This window comes from Crinia signifera, chromosome 5 (genome assembly GCF_055691185.1).
Source record: "Crinia signifera chromosome 5, ASM5569118v1, whole genome shotgun sequence".
Taxonomy (NCBI): Eukaryota; Metazoa; Chordata; class Amphibia; order Anura; family Myobatrachidae; genus Crinia; species Crinia signifera.
The window spans coordinates 239,968,775-239,989,337 of record NC_139221.1 but is presented as its reverse complement, the minus strand read 5'-3'; the positions used below and the strand labels follow the sequence as shown (position 1 = coordinate 239,989,337).

Sequence of the window (20,563 nt, the reverse complement as noted above, 5' to 3'; positions counted from 1 at the left end):
ATTTGCATTTGACTAGCCTTTTATTAGTGGCTTTAAATACTAATAATGCCTGTGCCACTTTTTTCTAAAGTACAACTACAGTATATCTTCATAGCTGATAGAATTTTACTCTTATTAAAACAAAGCCTTTATTTCTTGATTTTAAGAAAAACACACTTTTCCATTGATATTGAAAAGGACCAGACTGTCTTCTAGCATGGCTTTAGCTGTGTAAAGGACCTATCTAGCCATTTTTTTTTCTTTTTGGACCTAGAAAGAAAAGACTGTTAGAAGCCCCATTTTTGAACATGACACATACAACTGCCCATGGAATAAGAAATGAGTTTGCACGTGAATACCTGCTACCTTCAAAGGGGTCGATCCATTTTAACCCCGATGTGCGTGGATGATTTGCCGAGTGCGAATCATCACGACACCGGGTGGGCCAAAGTTGCTGAAAAGTGCTCGCAGCTCCATAGGGGTGCGAGCAAATTTCAGCCAATTCGACCCTGCGGAGGGTGCGAGTTAGGGTTAAAAACAGCACCCGATCGGCAACTCACACCCTTCGGGGTTAATAGAATCGACCCCAAAGATTGTCCTTGGCCCTTATAGATGAGCATTGCAAAAGATATCCTGATTGGAAATTTAATATATTGAATTAAAATGGCACATCTGTTGGTATGAGAGAGATTAACAGATTTTATCCTGCATCACATCAATGGCGAACTTAACATCTCAACTTCTAAAAACCCACACTTAAAGCAAAAGATTTAATTATTGGTAAAACACAACATTACTTGAAACTATGTGGAAATCAATGCAAGGAATATTTTCACTTCACATTTTTGCTTCCTGGTTCCCATCTTCAATGAACTAAATTTGAAGAAAATGATGATTCTCTTTGGGAAGTGGCAGTAGAGATCCTATTCAATGGCACATGTACAGTATGTTGATGTATGCAGTGGCCCTGTTGCTCCAAAGGATGTAATTTTTAAATTATTTGATTTGACTAAATTACAGTGGATGCATATAACCTGACTGTGTGGAATGGGGTATCAGGAGCAGACTGACTTACAGAACAGAAATTAGTATAGCTTCCAAAAGGATTGTAGTTTTAGAAATCACTGCAGAACAGAAATCATTGCAGAGCAACATTGGAAACCATAGTCCGTAACTGTCAGTGCAGGTGTAGTTTGGCAATTGATACTTTGATACTGCTTTTCCATATGAGCTTGGCCTGTTCCACACTGGTACATACCAGCCTGTGCCTCCAGAGCAGTGCAGTTTTCGGCACTGGACAACATCCATGAACTCCACAGCCAGGTTGGTGGCCACCATGTAGACTTACGTGTTCAAGACAAAGTCCAAAAACCTAATCCTGGTGAAATTACACCACCATGCCAAGTTTGGTGGAGCTAAGTACAAAATTCTGTCCGTGTATAAAGGACAACCAGACAGACAGAGACACATAAACACTTTATCACTTATTATATAGATGTAGACAGATTGGAAACCAGACCTTCACCATTAACTGAACTTAAAATTGACATGTATCCACAAATTACTTAATTTAATATACTTTTCTGAATTTCTTAATAAAAAATGTTTAGCTTAGGTGCCTTGTAAAAAGAAATCCTGATGCTGTAGGGTGCTGTGATTGAATTGAAACAAGTTTGAACCACTGCCCTAAAGTTCAGTTTCATTGATTAATAATAATTCAAGCATTACGAAATTGGAAATTTGGTTTGGTCATGAAAGGGTAAGCTCTTGTAGTGTTAAAGAAAGTGTATCCAAACTGAAATGTCTGAGCTGCAAAGAATTGAGCTGTTGATATTGAATGTCATGTTGCAGTCTTCTCCTGGGTAGCATTAGAAAACTATTCTTTTTGTATAGATGTGAGAAGCAATATGCTGAAAATAGTGCACATGGCTGATAAATATTCTAATTTGATACCAAAATAGTTTATTTTTATATACTGCAGCACCATATAAAAATTCCTCCATGTGTTACCCTTAGTGGTGTCATAGTTTATATGCAAGGGAATACAGTTACTATTAATGTAAGTTGAGGATGTTAATTGTCATTTAATACAGGATTTTTTTTTAAATGTTTTGTATTGATTTATTTATTTTAAACCAGTGTCTGATATTAAAAGATTGAAAATAATGTAGGTTTTTTTTTATTATTTTTAAAACATTTGTATTTGTGTGCCTACTTCTGTGGGTTAATGTATTGTTTCTATATCATCATCTGCTTTACTGTATTGTTTCCTCATTATGGTGTTCTCGGCTATTCTACATACGATGCATTCTATCTCACATGTTGGCGCAGTGAAGGCCCCATTGATAATATCCATTGATGTCATATTAGTACTTGTACATCGATGACATGCCAGAATGTTGTCCCTAGCTCCACCAAATTTGGCAGTTCCCAGCAGAAAATCATCTAGATTTTGGATTATAAATTTTTCGTTAACATAAAGTGTACAGCTAAAGTGAAAGCTGAAGTAATTTTGACGTAATTTGATGGTGCATTTTGACAATCAGGTATTTACTAAAGTCAAAACTTAAATCCCCTCAGCATCACCCTCACAAATCCCCTCAGTATTAGAGATGTGCAGGCACTGATTTACTCTGATTTCAAAGCAGGATCTTATTGGCTATCAACTATCAACTGTCATGTGATTTGGGATAGCCAATAAGATCCTGCTTTGAAATCAGAGTAAATCAGAGTAAATCAGAACGTGCACATCTCTACTCAGTATTTTGATGCAGCAAGTCTCCAATGACCTTGTTTGAAAATGTTCCACTACCACCAAGATTTTTACTAAAGCTTCTATAACTGAAAGGAGGTGATGTTGCCCATAGCAACCAGATTCTGTCTATCAGTTTCTAGGATGCAATAGAGAAATGATAGACTTAATCTGATTGGTTGCTATGGGCAACATCACCTATTTCCTTTATAGAAACTTTAATATGCTTACCATGAAGTAAATAAGCTACTTGGAAACTAAACACTGTAGTCAATTTTGTTGGGACGTTGGTTCTATTCTGGTCAATTTTAAAGGGATCCAAACATTTTAGTAAATGTACCCCCTACTATCTGTGATTGCAATACAACTATAGCACAAACATATGCTAATTATGATTTAAAAAAAAAAAAAAAACAGCAGAATAACAAAGAGAAGCATAGTAGGTTTATGACATTCAAGTGTGAGTTCTATGTTGTACATAATAGACATTGAGATTACAGATTACCTATACATTGTTTCAATAAAATATGTTTGCTCCATACCGCCGGATTTATTTATATGTGATAAAAACTGGATCTGGTAGGTATTCCTGATAAGGGGTTACAAGCAAATCTGTGGCTCAACAACCAGGGTATTATCAGACACCCATCAGTGTCCAACCATACTATATTTATTGATGTCTATGCTATCCGGAGGAATTGTGCTGTAATTTGAGTATCATGGCCTCTGTATTATGTGGCCTACCAACCAAAGCCATGTAAACAAACCATGTATATTCATTAGGTAAATATGAGCCATGCTGTATTGGTTCCTTTGTTGACTACATTTATTATTTTTCCTCTCCTGAGTTTGTAGTGAATTGTGGTGGTTGGTCGAAGTTACACTGAGGAGTAGAATTATTTTCAAATTCAGCAATGATCAGCTGTGATTAATGGATTTAAAACCGCAATTGTAATTAATGCTAAAAAAAGAGCCTGATTTAGCAATTCTTTGTTAATGTTATTTGAAATGCATCAGCCAAAGCTACCAATCATTGGCTGATTTAAAAATCTGGCAAATAGTAACTCTGCCCCTAATTGTGATGGTACCATAACTCTCAGAGAGAGTTACACATGGTTCAACATGGTACCTTATCACCGGATAGTCAGCTCCTAACTCAGGGCTCGACAAATCCCCGGAGGAAGCAGAATCTGGTCGTGGGCAGATCAGTGGCATCGCTGGCAGCGGTGCCTGACCCCCAGCAGTGTAGGGTTCCCGTTAGGTTGATTTTGCGGGGCACTGCAAACCCATTATTTCCCTTTATTCCAGTGCCTTGCCCCCTTTTGAAACATTATGGTGCGCCCCTGCCCCGTTGCTGACAGGCGGATGGGCGGGATGTGGCTGTCAGAGCTGTGCTGCCAGCCGCTCTCATTAGAGATTGGTTGGGCAGGTGCTGACCTGAGCGGCAGGACGGGCTAGCGGTGCCCCCATGCAGCAGCTCCCCGGGGGCCGGGGATGTCATTGAGGAAGAAGCGCCAGCCGGGCAGGCTTTGGCTGCTGTATTCTACAATGATGCTCCTGCTCCACAGGGCCGCGCATCCCTGTCGCTGTGTGGGCTACACACACAGCGATAGTCATGTAAAATCGCTCAGAAAGTGGATGAATATCGCTCTGTGTGTAGGGCCTAGTAGGCTCAGGATTATGTGGATTTCCACTAACACACTTTTGTATAACATTGATGTGTCACCCGCTCTCCTTGCTCTGGAGGTGATACTGATAACAAGCAGCATAAAGCAAAGTGCACGGAGTAAATAAGCAGTAAATACAGCAGGGAGGCAGCTTTCCTTCCAGGCTGCACATCATGGCGACACATTCTTCTCACTGGTACGTCCCTGATCAGGCTGCAAGTCTGACATTCAGAGCTGTCCAGACAAGAATTATTAAATCAATTCCACATTCCTTAAACTTGAACTCCAGCTCCATTGAACCATTGGCCAAGCAGCTGGCTGGACAAAGCGCAGCATCTGTCCCATCAGCTGTGTTCAGCGCAGACTGTGTACTTGTAACCATCTGTAGGCATTTATTCCGGGAGTATCAACTGAGAACATGGGTGCGACATCTCTTAGAACATCATGATTCAAATGTATCACGTTCATAGAAAACATTGATTTCTCCTGTAGTTCTCATAATACATGCATGCCACAGAAATAAAGTCTTAAGGAATATAATAAAGTAACATATCAAAACCGAGGACAAAAGCGCAGTAGAAGCCATTGTTTGGCATTATCCATGAAAATATTATCACTGCTACAGAACTTAATTGTTTTATACACATTTCACTAAGGGATATTGTTCTCTTCTTTGTTTTTGTAGCCATCGAAACACAAAGTACCAGTTCCGAGGAGCTGGTGCCGAGTCCTCCATCCCCTCCCCCTCCTCCTCGAGTTTACAAACCCTGTTTTGTGTGTCAGGACAAGTCATCTGGATATCACTATGGAGTCAGTGCATGCGAGGGGTGCAAGGTAAGTGTACATGTCACCTGTTCTTACAGAGGCTTGCAAAGAAACACCAAGGAGCAGGCTATGAATTGAACTGCATCTTTTAATACATTTTTTTCCTATGTGCCTTCAAAGGGCATTTAAGTACATGTGGTTATTACAGCTACAAATACATACAAGTGACATTGGTCCCTATACAGTACCATGGAAATAAAAAGATAAAATAGTCTCCCTGTAAGTTTTCAAATAACTAATAGTGCCCCTTTATATATTTGTATAAGTAACAGGAGTGGCCCAGTATAATTTTTCATTCATAATATACAGTATATAGCTGATACTACCCCCTTAGTTTACTTGATGTCTTTTGGATAGCAATATTATTTTGAATCCAATATTTTGCTATGGTGTAGTGGTTTTTGTCATTCTTTTTTTAGTCTTTTTTTTTTTTTCAATTGTAATCCAGTGGTAGAATGTAAATCTAATAAAAGCAACAGGGCCTGAGGAGCTCACAATGCAGTACAGCAATTCTGCAAATCAGAGATGGTTTCATCTGTCAGAACTGCTGTGGAACTAAATACCCTAGCATGATCCAGACTGGGGCACATGGGTCTACTTTTGAGCTTTAATATATATATATATATATATATTGGGCAATAGTTTTTGATCTTTGTTCTGGTTGCCATTTAAATGAATGAAAGCATTAGCGCTGAAGCTGAATCCGTCAAGTCAAGAACTGTTCCAAGCCAAGTTATATTTGGCTCCATTAGAGCCACCACAAGCCTGCTTCTTGCTAATATTGGGATAGCCTGCCTTATTTTAAAATCAGTGATGCGATCTTTAAAATCTTTAGTGTTGCATGACCTAAGCCATGTCGACCGTCAGTTGTCGACCCAATGCATGTCGACCTAATGACAGTATTCCTGGGAATGGACATGGATTAACATGAAAGGAACAGAAGTGATATTAAATTGATGCATATAAAGTTAATGATGTATAAAACGTACAAATGTGTTGTGGTATGCATTGCTGTATTTCACCTGTGTCTTAGTTGGCCACCTACAGTGTACCTCTCTATCAGTCCAGGTCATTTCTGGCATATTTAAATAGTAATTGTTATAATATAGGTATGAAGTGCGTGACTATGATAAGGTTTCACTATCCTCTACATGGGCTACAGGCAAGGTTAATACATGAGTCATAAGTACAAAATAGCCGGTCTTTTCAAGGGTGAGATACAGTATGCTTCCCTCAGTATTTTACTAAGTAAATGGAAGCCAACACAGAAGATGAACATTTCCAGATACAGTTCAGGACCATCTTAACACATAGGCTTATTGGGAAGTTGCCCAAGGGCCCGTCAATCCTAGGGGCCCAATACCCAAGCCTTTCACCATCAGTGCAAAGGGACCCTGATCCGCCGCACTGTGCGCATAACAGTGCACCCTGATAGCCGCCTCTCCCGTCCCACAGAGCATTACTGGGACAGCTGCTGTGATTGCACAGTAGTAACCAATCAGTGCAGCGCAATCTGCAGCAGGAGGTGGGAATCAGGATCGCTGCTACAGTATGCCTCACTTGACTGTGCCCTTTTTTGCATATGAGTGAAAGTGCAGCTGGTGCATGCTGTTTAGCACATTTCCATGGCCAAATGCTCTGGATTTAGCCACATAAAACAGCTAAACATGTCTAAACTATTGGTTGCTATTCCGAAACTGCAGCATGGGTGCCGAAAACCATGACTTTTCACACTTCTCACCACCTCAGGAGGGTGCAAGCAGAAATAATGGACATCCTTGGCACTTGCACCCAATATGCAAAACAATGGAATAGCTATGCTGGGTGCAGGGTCTGGGTTAAGGTTTTCCTGGGCTGGAGGCTGAAAATGTTCAAGGGCCTACTATGAAAAGCAGAATGGGTAGTGCTGTGTGGGCAGTGCCATGTAGACCCCATTCACCGTCAGCCCAATGTCTCCTTCGTTATGTTAAATTGCATAATGTATGGGCGACGTATAGCCAGCTGGTGGCTGGTTCTAATTAAGTTGCCTTGATTATGGGCCTCTTTGTATGTGGAAGCCTGGAGCTGGAGCTCCATTTGCACCATTGGTAAGCAGGCCTTCATTAGGTGCTAAAAAAAAAAAAAAAATTCTGTAAATGAAGTAATAGAATCTGAATCTGAAGATATTAATATTGTGTCCAATCCATTATCTATTCAATTTCCCTTGAAATCTAGAACACCCCTGATCATGCCCACACAGAATGATTGAGTAAACGATCAGAGGGGTGTTCTGAATTTAACGGGAAAAAGGGTTGATATTGCATTAGATACAAAAGCTATCAGTGTGACTCAACAGAAAGTGACCCATGGTCGGGGAAAGGGGAGCTGGAGATGCCTCTCCTGTGAGCCAAAGAGAGATTCTGCGGTAGCGGTGGGCAGGAAGGAGATTTCCAAACTCCCATTCAAATGAATCAGCGGATGCCCAGTCATGTAAATGGGAGTTTTAAAATTTCCAGCCCCTCTGCCACTACCACAGTGGGTAGCAGAGCGGGAGATGCCACTGTCAGGACCAGGAGCTGGGTCATCAGCTAGAACTGGACCCAGGGGGTGGGGGTTGGGAGATGCCTCTGCCAGGAGTTGGGTCATGGCCACATCATTTAGCAAGCCTACACATGGAATGATGTGGTTACTTCCTGCACAATGGGTCATCTTTCTTTCTGCCTGCTGACGGGATCCGCATTTGATCATGATCTTGCCCACACATGGTAAGTTAATAATAGATTGGTCATTCCAATTGTTCGGAAACGGCCATATAATTTAATACATCTTACCATGTGTGGGCACCTTAATAAACACAGCTGGAAATTGTCATTTTTATTTTCTTATGTTTATAGTTCGTCTAGTCTGCTATGCAAGAAACACAAATATTTACATAGATAGATAGATAGATAGATAGATAGATAGATAGATAGATAATTGTAGTTTACCAAGCATGAACTGTATATGCCCATGATAATGAATTATGTAGAGTATAACATTGTCAATTACAAACACATTCTGCGTGATGTACATATGTGTTCCTGTCACTTAAGATTTATAGTTGCCACAAATCCATTAACCTCTGATCTTTCAATGTCTTCTAATTGGTCACAGTGCTGGTGACGTTCTCCTGTATGAGGGAGCGTGGTTTGTGGATGTGGTCGTTTTCTGCTCCTTTTATACAAGGCCAAAATAGAAAGAATATGATACGGATATACTGCTCATACTTGGGATTATTTATGAGTAAAGTCATGTGCTTGCTTTTACTCCAGGCTTTGGAAAGCAAAGTGGTGCTGTTTTTTTCAGGGGTGTGAAAGATGGGAAATTCAGCATGACCTCTTGCTTGGCAGCTGAATATAAAGCAGTGTGTTTATACTAAACTTTGCAGTTGCGGCAGTTGTTGCAGTTGAAGCAAACACAGCATAGTTGTGTTTAATATCCTAATAAGGATCATGCAAGTTGTTAATTGGCAGAAATCAATACATGCTCAGTCTAATGAGGGAGAAACAAATCTATGGTGCTGGGAGGGTTTTGACCTGATGCTGCACCTTTGCATCGCTGTACAACGGAAACCATGGTGGAACAGGCATGTAAAACTACTGTAGCTGGGCAAATTACAGTTTTATGCACCCAAGGGTGTGAACAACATTTGCTGGCAGAGCATGCTGTGGTTTGTAGTTCAACAACAGCTGAAGTGCAGCAAGTTACTTACATGTTTTCCCCATGGGGTATGTTATTCCTGCAGTTATATTTGCCTTTTACACAGTGGTGGCGTAAGTTCATCCCAGTTGCCCGGAGGCAAGATAAATACCAGTTTGTGTCCCACTCACACACATACCCAGGATTAGAACCTGTGACCTGTTTCACTGGATACAGACACCTTACCAATAGAGCTATTCGCTCCTGCATTGTAAATTCTGAATATGTATAATTGTTAGTTTAAAATCCATTACTATTAGGTAGTATGTAGTGTAGTATCGTCATATAGCTAGAATTAACATGCTTCTTATGCAGGAGCACATCATTATTATTATTATTATTATTATAATTTTATTTATAAGGCGCCACAAGTGTTTTGCATGGCCATACAAAGGAACAGTACAGGGAGACAAAACTTAGTATTACATTGAATAAATAACAAAAATAGAGTACAGGCAGGGACGGACTGGCCATCTGGCCTTGTGGGCCGATTTTGTACAGGATGCAGTCATCCAGTCCCTGAGTCTGCCCCGCTGCCTCCCTGTCCATCTCTGTGGCCGCCGCCGCGTCATTTGCATAGTGACGCCGCAGTGTCATGACGTCAAGGCGCGGCGCTGCTCCTGAGCCCGCAAGCCACCCCGCTGCCTCCAGTCCGAATCCTGGCTGCCAGCACTGCTAGCGGTAGTAAGCCAGACCGCACACCCCCTGCGCTGCTGGCGGCGGTAAACTGAACTGCTTTCTGCCCACCCCCGGCACTGCAAGAGTGGAGATGCTTGTGTCCCGCATCCCCCACACGGGCGCCCGCCCCCCACACGCTGATCGGGAGCTGAAGACTGAGAAGAGACCCTTCGCATCCAGCAGCCTCTCAGGCAAGATGAGTCTCTTCTCCCCATCGAGCTGCACCACGCCAACAAGGAGGGCAGGAGAGTCAGAAGTGACACCAGTCTCCAAGCAGCAGCAGACAGAACTGTAATGTGCTTGGGCCAGGTCAGTGCTGCAGTCCCCCATCCCCAACCCAGTGTCCATAGGTGCCGATTCTGTGGGTGCTTGAGAGCACCCACGGAAATTATGAGCACCCACCCGCTCAGTAGTGGCCCACTTGCCCGTGTCCCACTGCACTCCCCCTCCCTCGTCGCTTGCACAGGTACTGTGTGGGCATTTATGTACCTGCACTGTGGGGGCATTTATGTATTTGGCACTGTGGGGGGGGGGGATTTGTACCTGCACTGTGTGGGCATTTATGTATATGGCACGGTTGCCATAATTTGAATATTGGAGACAACTGTGGTGCGTAATATAAATCAGTATTATTTTGTGACCACGCCCCTTTCCCATGAAGCCACTCCCCTATTTTTTTGGCTTGAGCACCCACCAGCAAAAACATAAATTGGCACCTATGCCAGTGTCCCATTATCTAACAAACAATCCCCTATATTGCTTCCACTCCCCCTCCCCATCCCAGTGTCTGCCACCTTGTTCTCCCCTTTCCCTCGCCAATGGGACAACTGCCCCATTACACTGGCCCAATCTAACCCACAGCCAGTATAATACCAGTGCCCCCTCCTTTCCAGACAAGTGATTGCCCCTCCCACCCCCATTTTACTGCCCCTCTTCCCATCCAGGCCAGTTAATTATGTGTAAGGGACATTACTGGGGGGAAATATGGGCATTACTTGTGTGTCATAATATGTAATGGGCAATACAGTGTGCGGCAATGTGTATTGGGCATAACGGTGTGTTACATATTGTGTGTGTAATGGGCATTACAGTGTGTTCCATAATGTGTAATGGGCATTACAGTGTGTGGCAATGTGTAATGGGCATAACGGTGTTTTACATAATGTGTAATGGGCATTACAGTGTCTTCCATAATGTGTAAGGCCTCATTTTTGTGATGCCATGCCTCCTCCCCATGAGGCCATGCCCCTTTTGTTGCCACGCGGCTTCGCCATGCAAAGGTCCCGCCTTCTGCAGGTGGGCCTGTGTGCTCAAAATGCCAGTGCCGATTTCTGGTCCCAGTCCGGCCCTGAGTACAGGTAAAGAGCGCCACAGTTCAATACACATTACAGCTTAAATATAAGTAGTGAGGACTCAATCAACATATTAATAGAGGCTTGTGGCCAATGATGGAGATGAGTATATGCGGACAAAGATGGTCACTGAGTATGGGAGAGCTGTGAGTGAAATGTGAAGAGAAGAGACATTTGACAAAAGGAGGGAAGAGGGCCCTGCTCTGAGGAGCTTAGAATCTAGTAAGAAGGGAAGACAGATGGATTACATGAGGTGCAAGTAAGTGGGCGGTGGCTTGATAGCAGGATGTAAGCAGGCACGGGGTCGGAGAACCAGCCTCAGGACTAGTTTATGCAGTGGAAGGGTACGCTTTGATGAATACTGTAGGTGAGTTTTCACATAGCTCAATCAGTACAGGTATCTGCTTCTAGTGGAACAGGTCACGGGTTCTAATACAGGGTGTGACACTTGCAAAAATTCTGTTTAGAATAAAGAGAGTGTGACGTCTATTGTCCTGCTAGGCGGAGGAGTCAGCCACAGAAGCAATATCTATGGCTTTCAATTAACTGATTCAAACTCAGGAAAGGTGCCCCCTTGGGAGCAGGAGATGACTCCATTGCCTCCCAGAGTTACGCCTCTGCTTCTCCAGTTTGTAGGCAGTTCTTGCTCATTTTTAATAAAACATTTATTGCATTTATTTTACTGTCAACTTGTTGAAGGTTTACTGCTATATAAAGCATGCAAATGTATCTTATTCCCCTAAGTAATTAGATACAATGAACATTCTGCAGAACATAAATCTGAATTACACATGTTTCCATACAGTGTGAAACCACATTAATGGTACAAATCCAATCCACATTCTTTTGGCCTGATGTTCTGCAATTGTCTATACTTGTAGACATCATACATTACACAAAGCTCTACTCAGCCGTCTCAGTGCCGCATGGATTTTCCTTGTACCAAATGAACCCGTTAAAAAAATGAGCAACTTTCATTATTGCAAAGAAGTTGTTGTAAGGCTGCAGTCTTTCTTTCTGACACTTTGTGCCCTGTATTGCAAGATCTGTAGAAGGGGGACCAAGAGCCGTCTAATGCTGCCCGCACAAAGGACACATTGTTCCGGGTGAAGAGAAGCTGGTGCTTTGGCAAATGCTGCTGTCTGTTAGAGCCTTGTTTCTTGTTCTGAGTATTGAAAAGGCGACATTCCTTAGCTGGCAGTGCTCACAGCCCACTGCTTTCTCTCGTCTTTTACAACTTCTTGATTTATTCCAAGACAAGAAATATATATATTTTTACAGGAAAATCGTCATTGTTTGTTATATTTTGCATTTTTAAATAAGGAAGTGCTGTAGAGCAGGAGTAGCCAACATGTGGCATTCCAGTTGATGTGGAACCACACATTCCATCATGCAGGGGATGAGGTCCTTTGGTCTACATAATGATGGTCGACAGTCATGAGGTCAACACCATTAGGTCGACATGGGTCTAGATTGACATGGGGAAAGGTCGTTAGTTCGACAGGTCGTTTAGATCCACAGGCAAAAGGTGGACATGGGGTTTTTCACTGTTTTTTGAGCCTATATGTGCCGACAGGCAGTATTTCATGCCCTACCATCTACTAGGGCGTGGTGGGAAAATAAAATAGTGTCCCGTGCGTAGCGAGGCACCGTGTCTGATGCATTGCGAGCGGATGCGGTGCACTTTAAACTGTGTCCATGTCAACTGTGTTGACATTCAGGTAAAAAAACTGTGAAAAAACAACCCCATGTCGACCTTTTGACTGTCGACCTAGACATTGTCGAATTGATGACCTGTCGAACTAACAACCTGTCGAACTAATGAACTTTCTACCTATAATCATGTCGACCTAGACCCATGTTGACCTTTTCCCATGTTGACCTAATGGTGTCGACTTAATGACTGTCAACCATCATGCTGTAGACCAAATGATCCCAACCCGCATGCAGTGTTACATAGTTTACTGCTAGGCAGAGGCTGATTTCCCACAAGGCTGCCTAGGGCCCAGCAGGTCCCAAGGGGCCCCATAAAGATATCATGGCCATCCAAAAACGTTCCCACAGATACAAAGCTTACTTCCAAAAGACCTACTGCCCGATTCAAATTTGTACGCAGTGCTGATGTACACACAGCTGAGCATTTATCGGTAGTTTAAGTGACAACATTTTAAAAATGGAAAACGTTTGTCTTTGTAAATATTTTTTTTTTTATTTACAGTTCTGCTTTAAATTTTACAGTGACATGACACCGTTTATTTCACTTCCAACTTTTTTTTAAAATTAAGGATTAAGCATAACATGAATTCTGACAGTTTACAATACAGTCATACAGAACATGGAGCAGAAGCAGTCCAAATCAATTTCTCTAAAGAGCATTTGAATATGGTTATTACGGATATTTAACATGTTACTTCCATTTGCAAATAATTCTATATGGGCGCGGCGGGAGAACCACACTCAGTCAACCCCAGAATTAACCAACCTGAAGATCACTTGGTGAATTTCCAGAAATAATTTGAGTCTCATACCATTGCGTTGAGCTAAAGCATTTGTATATTAGTTAAGCGGAGTTGATAGGGAATCAATTAAACCCTCCCAAATCTGAAAATACTGTTCTGTGCGTTCTTGCTTCTGGAGGGAGGCTTCCACCCACTCCATGTGGAAAACGTGAAAAAGTTTCACTCAAAATAACTGAACTGTGGGGGGCTCCGTTTGGATCCATTGGTGGAGGATACATTTACGGGCCACCGCTGAGATTATCAGCATCATTTTTGTCCAAAATGTGGGAGTTCTTAGTAAGATTAGGATGTTAGGGGGAAAGATTCCCAAAAGTGCCCATTCTGCTGTCAGCGGCAGATGGTTTAGTAAGTAAGTCATTGAAAACCCTTGTACTTGCGGGCTATAAGTGGGCAATCCCATATTGAATGTCTAAACATTGCACCCGAACTCCCACATTTTGGACATAAATCCGTATCTGAGATACCCATGACAAAGCATCTATGTGGAGAGAGATATCCGTTATGATAAATGTTATAAAGCATTTCTCTATACATAGAGGAGGGCAATGTCCTCCATGCATATTGAAAGGATCGCAGTATGTGTTTCATTGTATATTGGGGAAAAATCTGTGTCCATGTAGACATACCCGTGCGTATGGTAGCTAGGTCCATAGGGGCATGTAATGTCTGATAGTAGGTGGATATGGCCTTCATTTCCCCTTTTAAGTATAGAATTTATATTAATCCAAGACTCATCTGAGGCAATGCAACTCAAGAATTGTGTTTTCACTCAACTTCTCTTTTACTTTTAGTTTGAACATGTGCTGAAATGGTGTATCTGTACTGGGTGCACACTGGCCCATGGGGGACCACACTGCACACCCTGCATACATTTCTTCTAAACGTATCTTTTCAGAGTAGCTGCATATTTGGGTTTATGTAATATGAAGGAAATGTAGGGGTCCAGATTATTAAGACTTGCATGTTGTTGTTTTTTTCTGTTTGACCCCTAATAATTTAGGACTATCTTGGTCACACAGCAACTCATGTGAAATAAAAGAATTTTATGACAAGGGGCATTTTGTCTTTCCATGATGTTTCGGCTATCTTTGTGGCACATGACATTTGCTTAATATCACCCATCTATACTTAGACCATCAAAGAAGTAAATTCAATTCAAAGCAATATCTGTGAATTGACGACATTCGTACTGTTCTGATAACTCATGCCCACAATTATCTCAGATTGTCAATTGCGGCCTGTAGATGTGTGCTTTCAAATCTTGGCTGTGCCATGAGACTGTACATTCATACCTGTCACCGAATGGATCGTCCCAGTAGTGTCTGAAGTGTTATCCTGAATGGTTCTAGCCCTTCATTTTTTTGTTTCCCTCAGTTGGTGAGAAAAAACTTAAACTGTCTTTATTATTCGTTTATCTGGCCTCTACCTTTCCTGCTCTTATCATTTTATATCCTCTAAAGTAATAATGTTTTCAGTGCTTTATCTCCAAATGTCTTGAACACATTTAGTATCACTCACCCGCTGTTGCACTGCTGCCTAAAAATAGAATCCCTACTGTCCGTAATAAAGCGAATCTTCTTCTGACCCAATTACTTACTGTGCAAAGTCCTGTGATTTGGAAGACATAAAAATCGAACCATTCTAGAAGGCTACTGGGAAGAATGAGGCTTTCATAAACAGATCTTTTTTCCTTTTCTACGAAATACTGAAAATATTTCTGTCACTGAAATGGTGTATTCACAGTGAGTTTCATAATGAGATCCTTGGATGTTTAGTTTTGGATACACACTGACAGCTTTGTAGAGCGTGATTTGCCAGAATACTGTCCAAAAGATGCATTGACCGTTGTCAAATGATCAAAAATTCCAGGTGCAGAGATTCCCTTCCTTCTGCCAATGGTAGCCAAACCAGACACAAGGAACGAATCAGCACTCAGAGGAAATGCACTAGAAACAGATTGTCAAATTAAGTTCTAAACACTTGAAAGTACTCCGAGGATATTATAAGTGCATCTCCTCTGATTGATGACTCCTTACTTGTTGTTACTGACTATGTCAAAGTACTATAATAATATATTTATATTATTTGTATTATTACTCGTTACTGTATTTTTTCATTTTCTCATTTCAAACCATGATTGGCTTGTCATCATCTGCTTTAAAAAAAAAAAAACAACAACATTGTATAGTACTAATGCAGTTTTCATAATTTTATTTCTTATTGTATAATTAGATGTATTCTATAAACAAGAATAGCTTTAATGGTTGAACCAGTGCTGGGAGGTATTTTAAAAATACAAAACTATTTAGATGCTTATTAGTAGAATGTAGTGTACACAAAACTTATTATATGTTTAATCTTTCCATATATCCCTTCTTCTTTCCCTTACCTCTTTCTTTCGTCAGTAATCTCATGTGCCAAACCTTTCAAAAGACTGGGTGGCACTCTTATTGGCTAAGAGAGCGCTCTCTCAGCCAATAAGCGGCTGCCTGAATGTGAGGCCTCTGATAGGCTAAGAGCTCTCTCAGCCAATCAGAGGGCCACCCAGTGTTTTGAAATGTTTTATCAAATTCTGCTGCCTACATGCCACTACCACATGCCAGCCCTCCTGTCGCCTGCTCCACTACACTGATGCCCGCCACCCTTCTTCCAGCACCTGGTGGCATGCAACATCGGGTACTGGAAAAAAGCACTTAAGAGGCGACCAGATGCAATGGAACAACGCATTGCGTTGTGTATGGGCACCACATGCTATATTTTATGTCTCGTCATATGGTTCTCTCTCACTCCCTGCTACACTCTCACCCAGGGCCAGATGCACTAAGCTTCAAAAGTGATAAAATGGAGAGTGATGAACAGCCAGCCAATCAGCTCCTACCTGCCATGTCAGAGACTGTGTTTGAAAAATGTCCGGCAGGAGCTGATTGGTTGGTTGTTTATCACGCTCCATTTTATCACTTTTGAACCTTGGTGCATCTGGCCCCCAATGCTTTACTCTCTCCCTTTTTCTACCACTCAGATTGTGGGGACAATCTTTGGTAAGTATGAAGCCTGAGTGACACGGGCTAGAATTCTGACACACATAAGGGTCATGTGGGGACAATTTTAGATAAAGTGTATTGGGGATTCTGCATCATTTGGTGACTTTAAAAAAAAAAAATTGAAATTAGGGGAAACTATGGTAATGTGTGACTCTTTTAAAAGTAGGAAGGTCACATATGTGGCCCTAATGAGAACCTTCAGTTTCTTTCTTTGGAAAAAACAGGAAATGAGTTGCAAGCCCAGCCAAACGCAGATTAAAGGAGGAAGAAAATCTTCTAAACTAATAACATGCTGGATACAGACTTACAAAAGGCAGCATATGGGCTAGCATGGACAGTGTAGTGGTTAGCATTACTGCCTTACAGAACTGAGGTCATGGGTTTGATTCCCACCATGGCCTTAAGTGTGCAGCATTTGTATATTCTCCCCGTTGCCCAGTGTCACACCCGAACTTGCATGGGTTTCCTCTGGGTACCGTTTCCTCCCACACTCCCAAAAATATGCTGGTAAGTTAATTGGATTCCAACAAAATTAACCCTGAAAAGAATGTGTGCATGTACAGTACATGTGAATATAGGGCCTGACACCCACTGACTCAGATTGTCATTATACCTTGTACACTTGATACTACACATAGCTATTAACCTATGAAAAATATTTGGTACTCTTTACCTAGAAGGGCGCCCATCGCGGGCATCGCATGCCATTATAATGGCATCCGATGCGATGCCCTCGATTTTACATAGAAATACATGTAAACATGTAAATTGCGTTGGTTGCATCGCATGAGACCAAAAAATCACATGCGATGCGACCGACGCGATTACCGTGATTTCCCATAGTGAACAATGTTAAATGTCCCAATTGACCCGATTTTCCATAGGGAACACTATTAAATGGCCCACAGAGGCCAAATAGGCACCCTGAAGTGTGAAATGCCCCCCCCCCAATTGTTAACACCACCCCACGATCACACCCCCACTATCCACGTTGGCGTGGAGTTGAGAATAGAAAGTGTGGCGAGCGCAGCGAGCCACCGAGCCCGAAGCGTGGCGAGCGGACGCGGATACCTTCACAGGTATCCGCGTCCCCTCGCGGGCTTCACAGGTGTCCGCGTCCCCTCGCCACGCTTCGGGCTCGGTGGCTCGATGCGTTCGCCACACTTTCTATTCTCAACTCCACGCCGACGTGGATAGTGGGGGTATGAAAAGGTCGTAGGACGCGTACCGCCGCCGCTCGCCACGCTTCGGGTTTACGTTGATCGTGGGGTGGCGTTAACAATTGGGGGGCCATTTCACACTTCAGGGTGCCTATTTGGCCTCTGTGGGCCATTTAACATTGTTCCCTATGGAAAATCGGGTCAATTGGGACATTTAACATTATTCCCTATGGGAAATCGCGGTAATCGCGTCGGTCGCATCGCATGAGATTTTTTGGTCGCATGCGATTCGACCGACGCGATTTTTTACCTTGCGATGCCCAAGATCAAAATCGTGGGCGCCCTTCTAGGTAAAGAGTCCCAAATATTTTTTATCTCATAGTTTCTTCTCTCATAGATATATACTGTAGGGGGGGGGGGGGGGGGGTCAATATTTAGAAAAATTGCTTGGAAATTACACTACTGATACTCCGCTTTTATGTGAGCTGTATGTGGAAAACAAATACCGTCTCAGTCCCTAACCCACATATTACTATTTTGTTACCTTTTGTCATTCAAAATATGTTTTTTTTTCCATTATGTAGAATTTTGCCAGCCAGGGGAGTATTTTAAGTTGTATATTTCTATATATGTGCAAATTTCTTATTACACATAGGGCAGTATTCAATTAGCTGTGATAACCCATGTTAGTGTGAAAAACTGTGAATATACAGTGAATTGTGAAAACCCCAATTCAATTTGGTGCGATAATTTATTGGCAATCATTTTACAGCGAATTTCACTTCACCTTTTCAAAGTAGGTGCAAATTTGGGGAAAATCGGTATTTGAAAGCATTTTGTTCAGAACCCCTGGGGAAATACCACCAACACCTTGCCGGAATGACTAATGAGGCACTCTTACTTTTTTAATCATTTTAATAAGCAATAATCATCCTTGCAGGTGGGAGTAGTTTTTCCACTTTTTTTTTTAAGATCCCATAAAATGACCCAAATATATACTATTTTTATGTACACTGAATGTAATGAGAGCAATTATTTTGGCACAAAAAAAATTGCTATTATTGAGTTATTTTCCATTTTTTTTTAAATCAGGAAATACATTGCCACTTGTACTATAGGAATCAGGGCCGGACTAGCCATCTGGCACTTCTGGCAAATGCCAGAGGGGCTGATGGCCAGGTGGGCTGATATCATCCACAAGGTGAAAGCTCCGCCTCCCAATCGGCGCACAGACTGGTGGCGGGTCTGGCAGCTCTCTCTGTGCGGCACTGAGGCCCAGGAGATAAGGGGGGAGGGTCACACGCCACTATTGCTCTCTCTCTTGCAACCTGGGAGCAGCAGTTCGCGCATGCACAGTGCATGTGTGCACACACATGCATGTTCCTGGCATTTGCATGCACGACAAAGGTCGCATGCATGCACAAATGCCAGGGCCGATTCTGCGGCCCAGTCTGTCGTTGATAGGAATTTTCAGTATTTCCAAACACTTTGATTTAGACCACAGGTTCTTAAATTCAGTGCATGTTTTGCATGTCTCCTCACAGAATCACAAGTGGAATAACTAGCTCCACCTGTGGATCTTTTAAAATGTGTCAATGAGTAATGAATGCACCTGAGCACCTGCCGGGTGACCTGGAAAACGTGAACGGTGTGGGGACCGAGTTTGAGAACCCCTGATTTTGACAAATATAAAAGGCCTATTTTATAATCTAGTTAAAATTTTAAATAAATCAGATTATTATTCTTACTTTTTTTTACAGAGATGCCTGATGTCTAATTCCTCTTTCACACTGCAAATGCTGGGTTGCGCCCGGGATTTGGACACAGGTCCATCCCGGTAGAGACCCGGCACTTAAGATGTGAAAGCTAGCACAGCAACCTGGTAATAAGCTGGGTTGCCGGTCGCTGATGTCAGACAGTGCGGGACAGAGCAGTGGGGCGTCATCGGTTGAATAGGCAGCGCTTGGAGCTGATGCTGTCTCCAGGTGCTACCTCGTCCATAGTGTGAACGGGACCAGGGTCGCTCAACCCGGGTTCCCTGATAAGACTGCTCAGCAACCCTGGCCAGAGATGTGTTCATCCCTGGTTGTGACCAGGGTTGAAATGCCGAGTTGCTCGACCCGGGAATTTGATCAGTGGTGCTTTCACACCACAGATGAACCTTGGTTGATACAGCAATACCCCGGGTTGCTTTAGCGTTATGAAAGGGGTATAACTGAAGTTGAGACTTTACTGCTGTTGTACATAATCAACTTTTCATGAAAGTAATACATCCTTCCGTTACCCTTTGTGATAGGAACACTGACAGAGGAAATTATATTGCACACAGGAACATAACAGACATCTTTCTTCTGTAGAGGACAGTGAAATATTCAAGCAGGGCCATAGGGGTGCAGGAACAATCTTAACTTCAATATCACATTCCTCCTCATCTTTTTAAAGTACCAATCACCACAAAAAAAACAATAACTATAGTAAACACATAATATTTATGAATTTGTACTGATTTGTGACATAATGACTAGTGCTGGATTGTTCTGATCGGAGAATTGAAAAGTGGAACTGATTTTTATTATCTGAATTGAACTTTGTTCCTGTGGTAACTTCAGATATAGGGGTGAAGTGATGAAATTCTTTTTTACAAGGCCTGGCAATATCGGTCTTGCAGCTTCTTCCATGTTTCTTAAAGTGTTTCTTTTGCTATTAGCCGGAACTTTATATTTGCAACTTTTGAGTTGCAGAAATTGAAGATCTTTTCAGCTGAATCGATCAGATCATCTGTTATTCTCTGTAGGCTCTCTCTGGCAACCAGATGCTTAAATGTTCCACCAGTGCCATCACAAGGGGATTTATGATTACAAAAAATGCCCATG

At 42.2% G+C, this 20,563-nt stretch overlaps 1 protein-coding gene across 11 annotated transcripts in view; it reads left to right on the top strand.

The window, feature by feature from the left end:
* Window positions 1-20,563, top strand: part of RARB (retinoic acid receptor beta) — a 750,738-nt gene that overhangs the window by 596,165 nt on the left and 134,010 nt on the right. For 9 of the 11 annotated variants that reach the window (XM_083188725.1, XM_083188722.1, XM_083188726.1 and 6 more), the window contains one exon: window positions 5,084-5,232. The exons of the other annotated variants lie outside the window; for them this stretch is intronic. In XM_083188725.1, coding sequence (XP_083044851.1) covers window positions 5,084-5,232 — 149 coding nt within the window. The remainder of the gene's footprint in view (window positions 1-5,083; window positions 5,233-20,563) is intronic. 11 annotated transcript variants of the gene reach the window in all.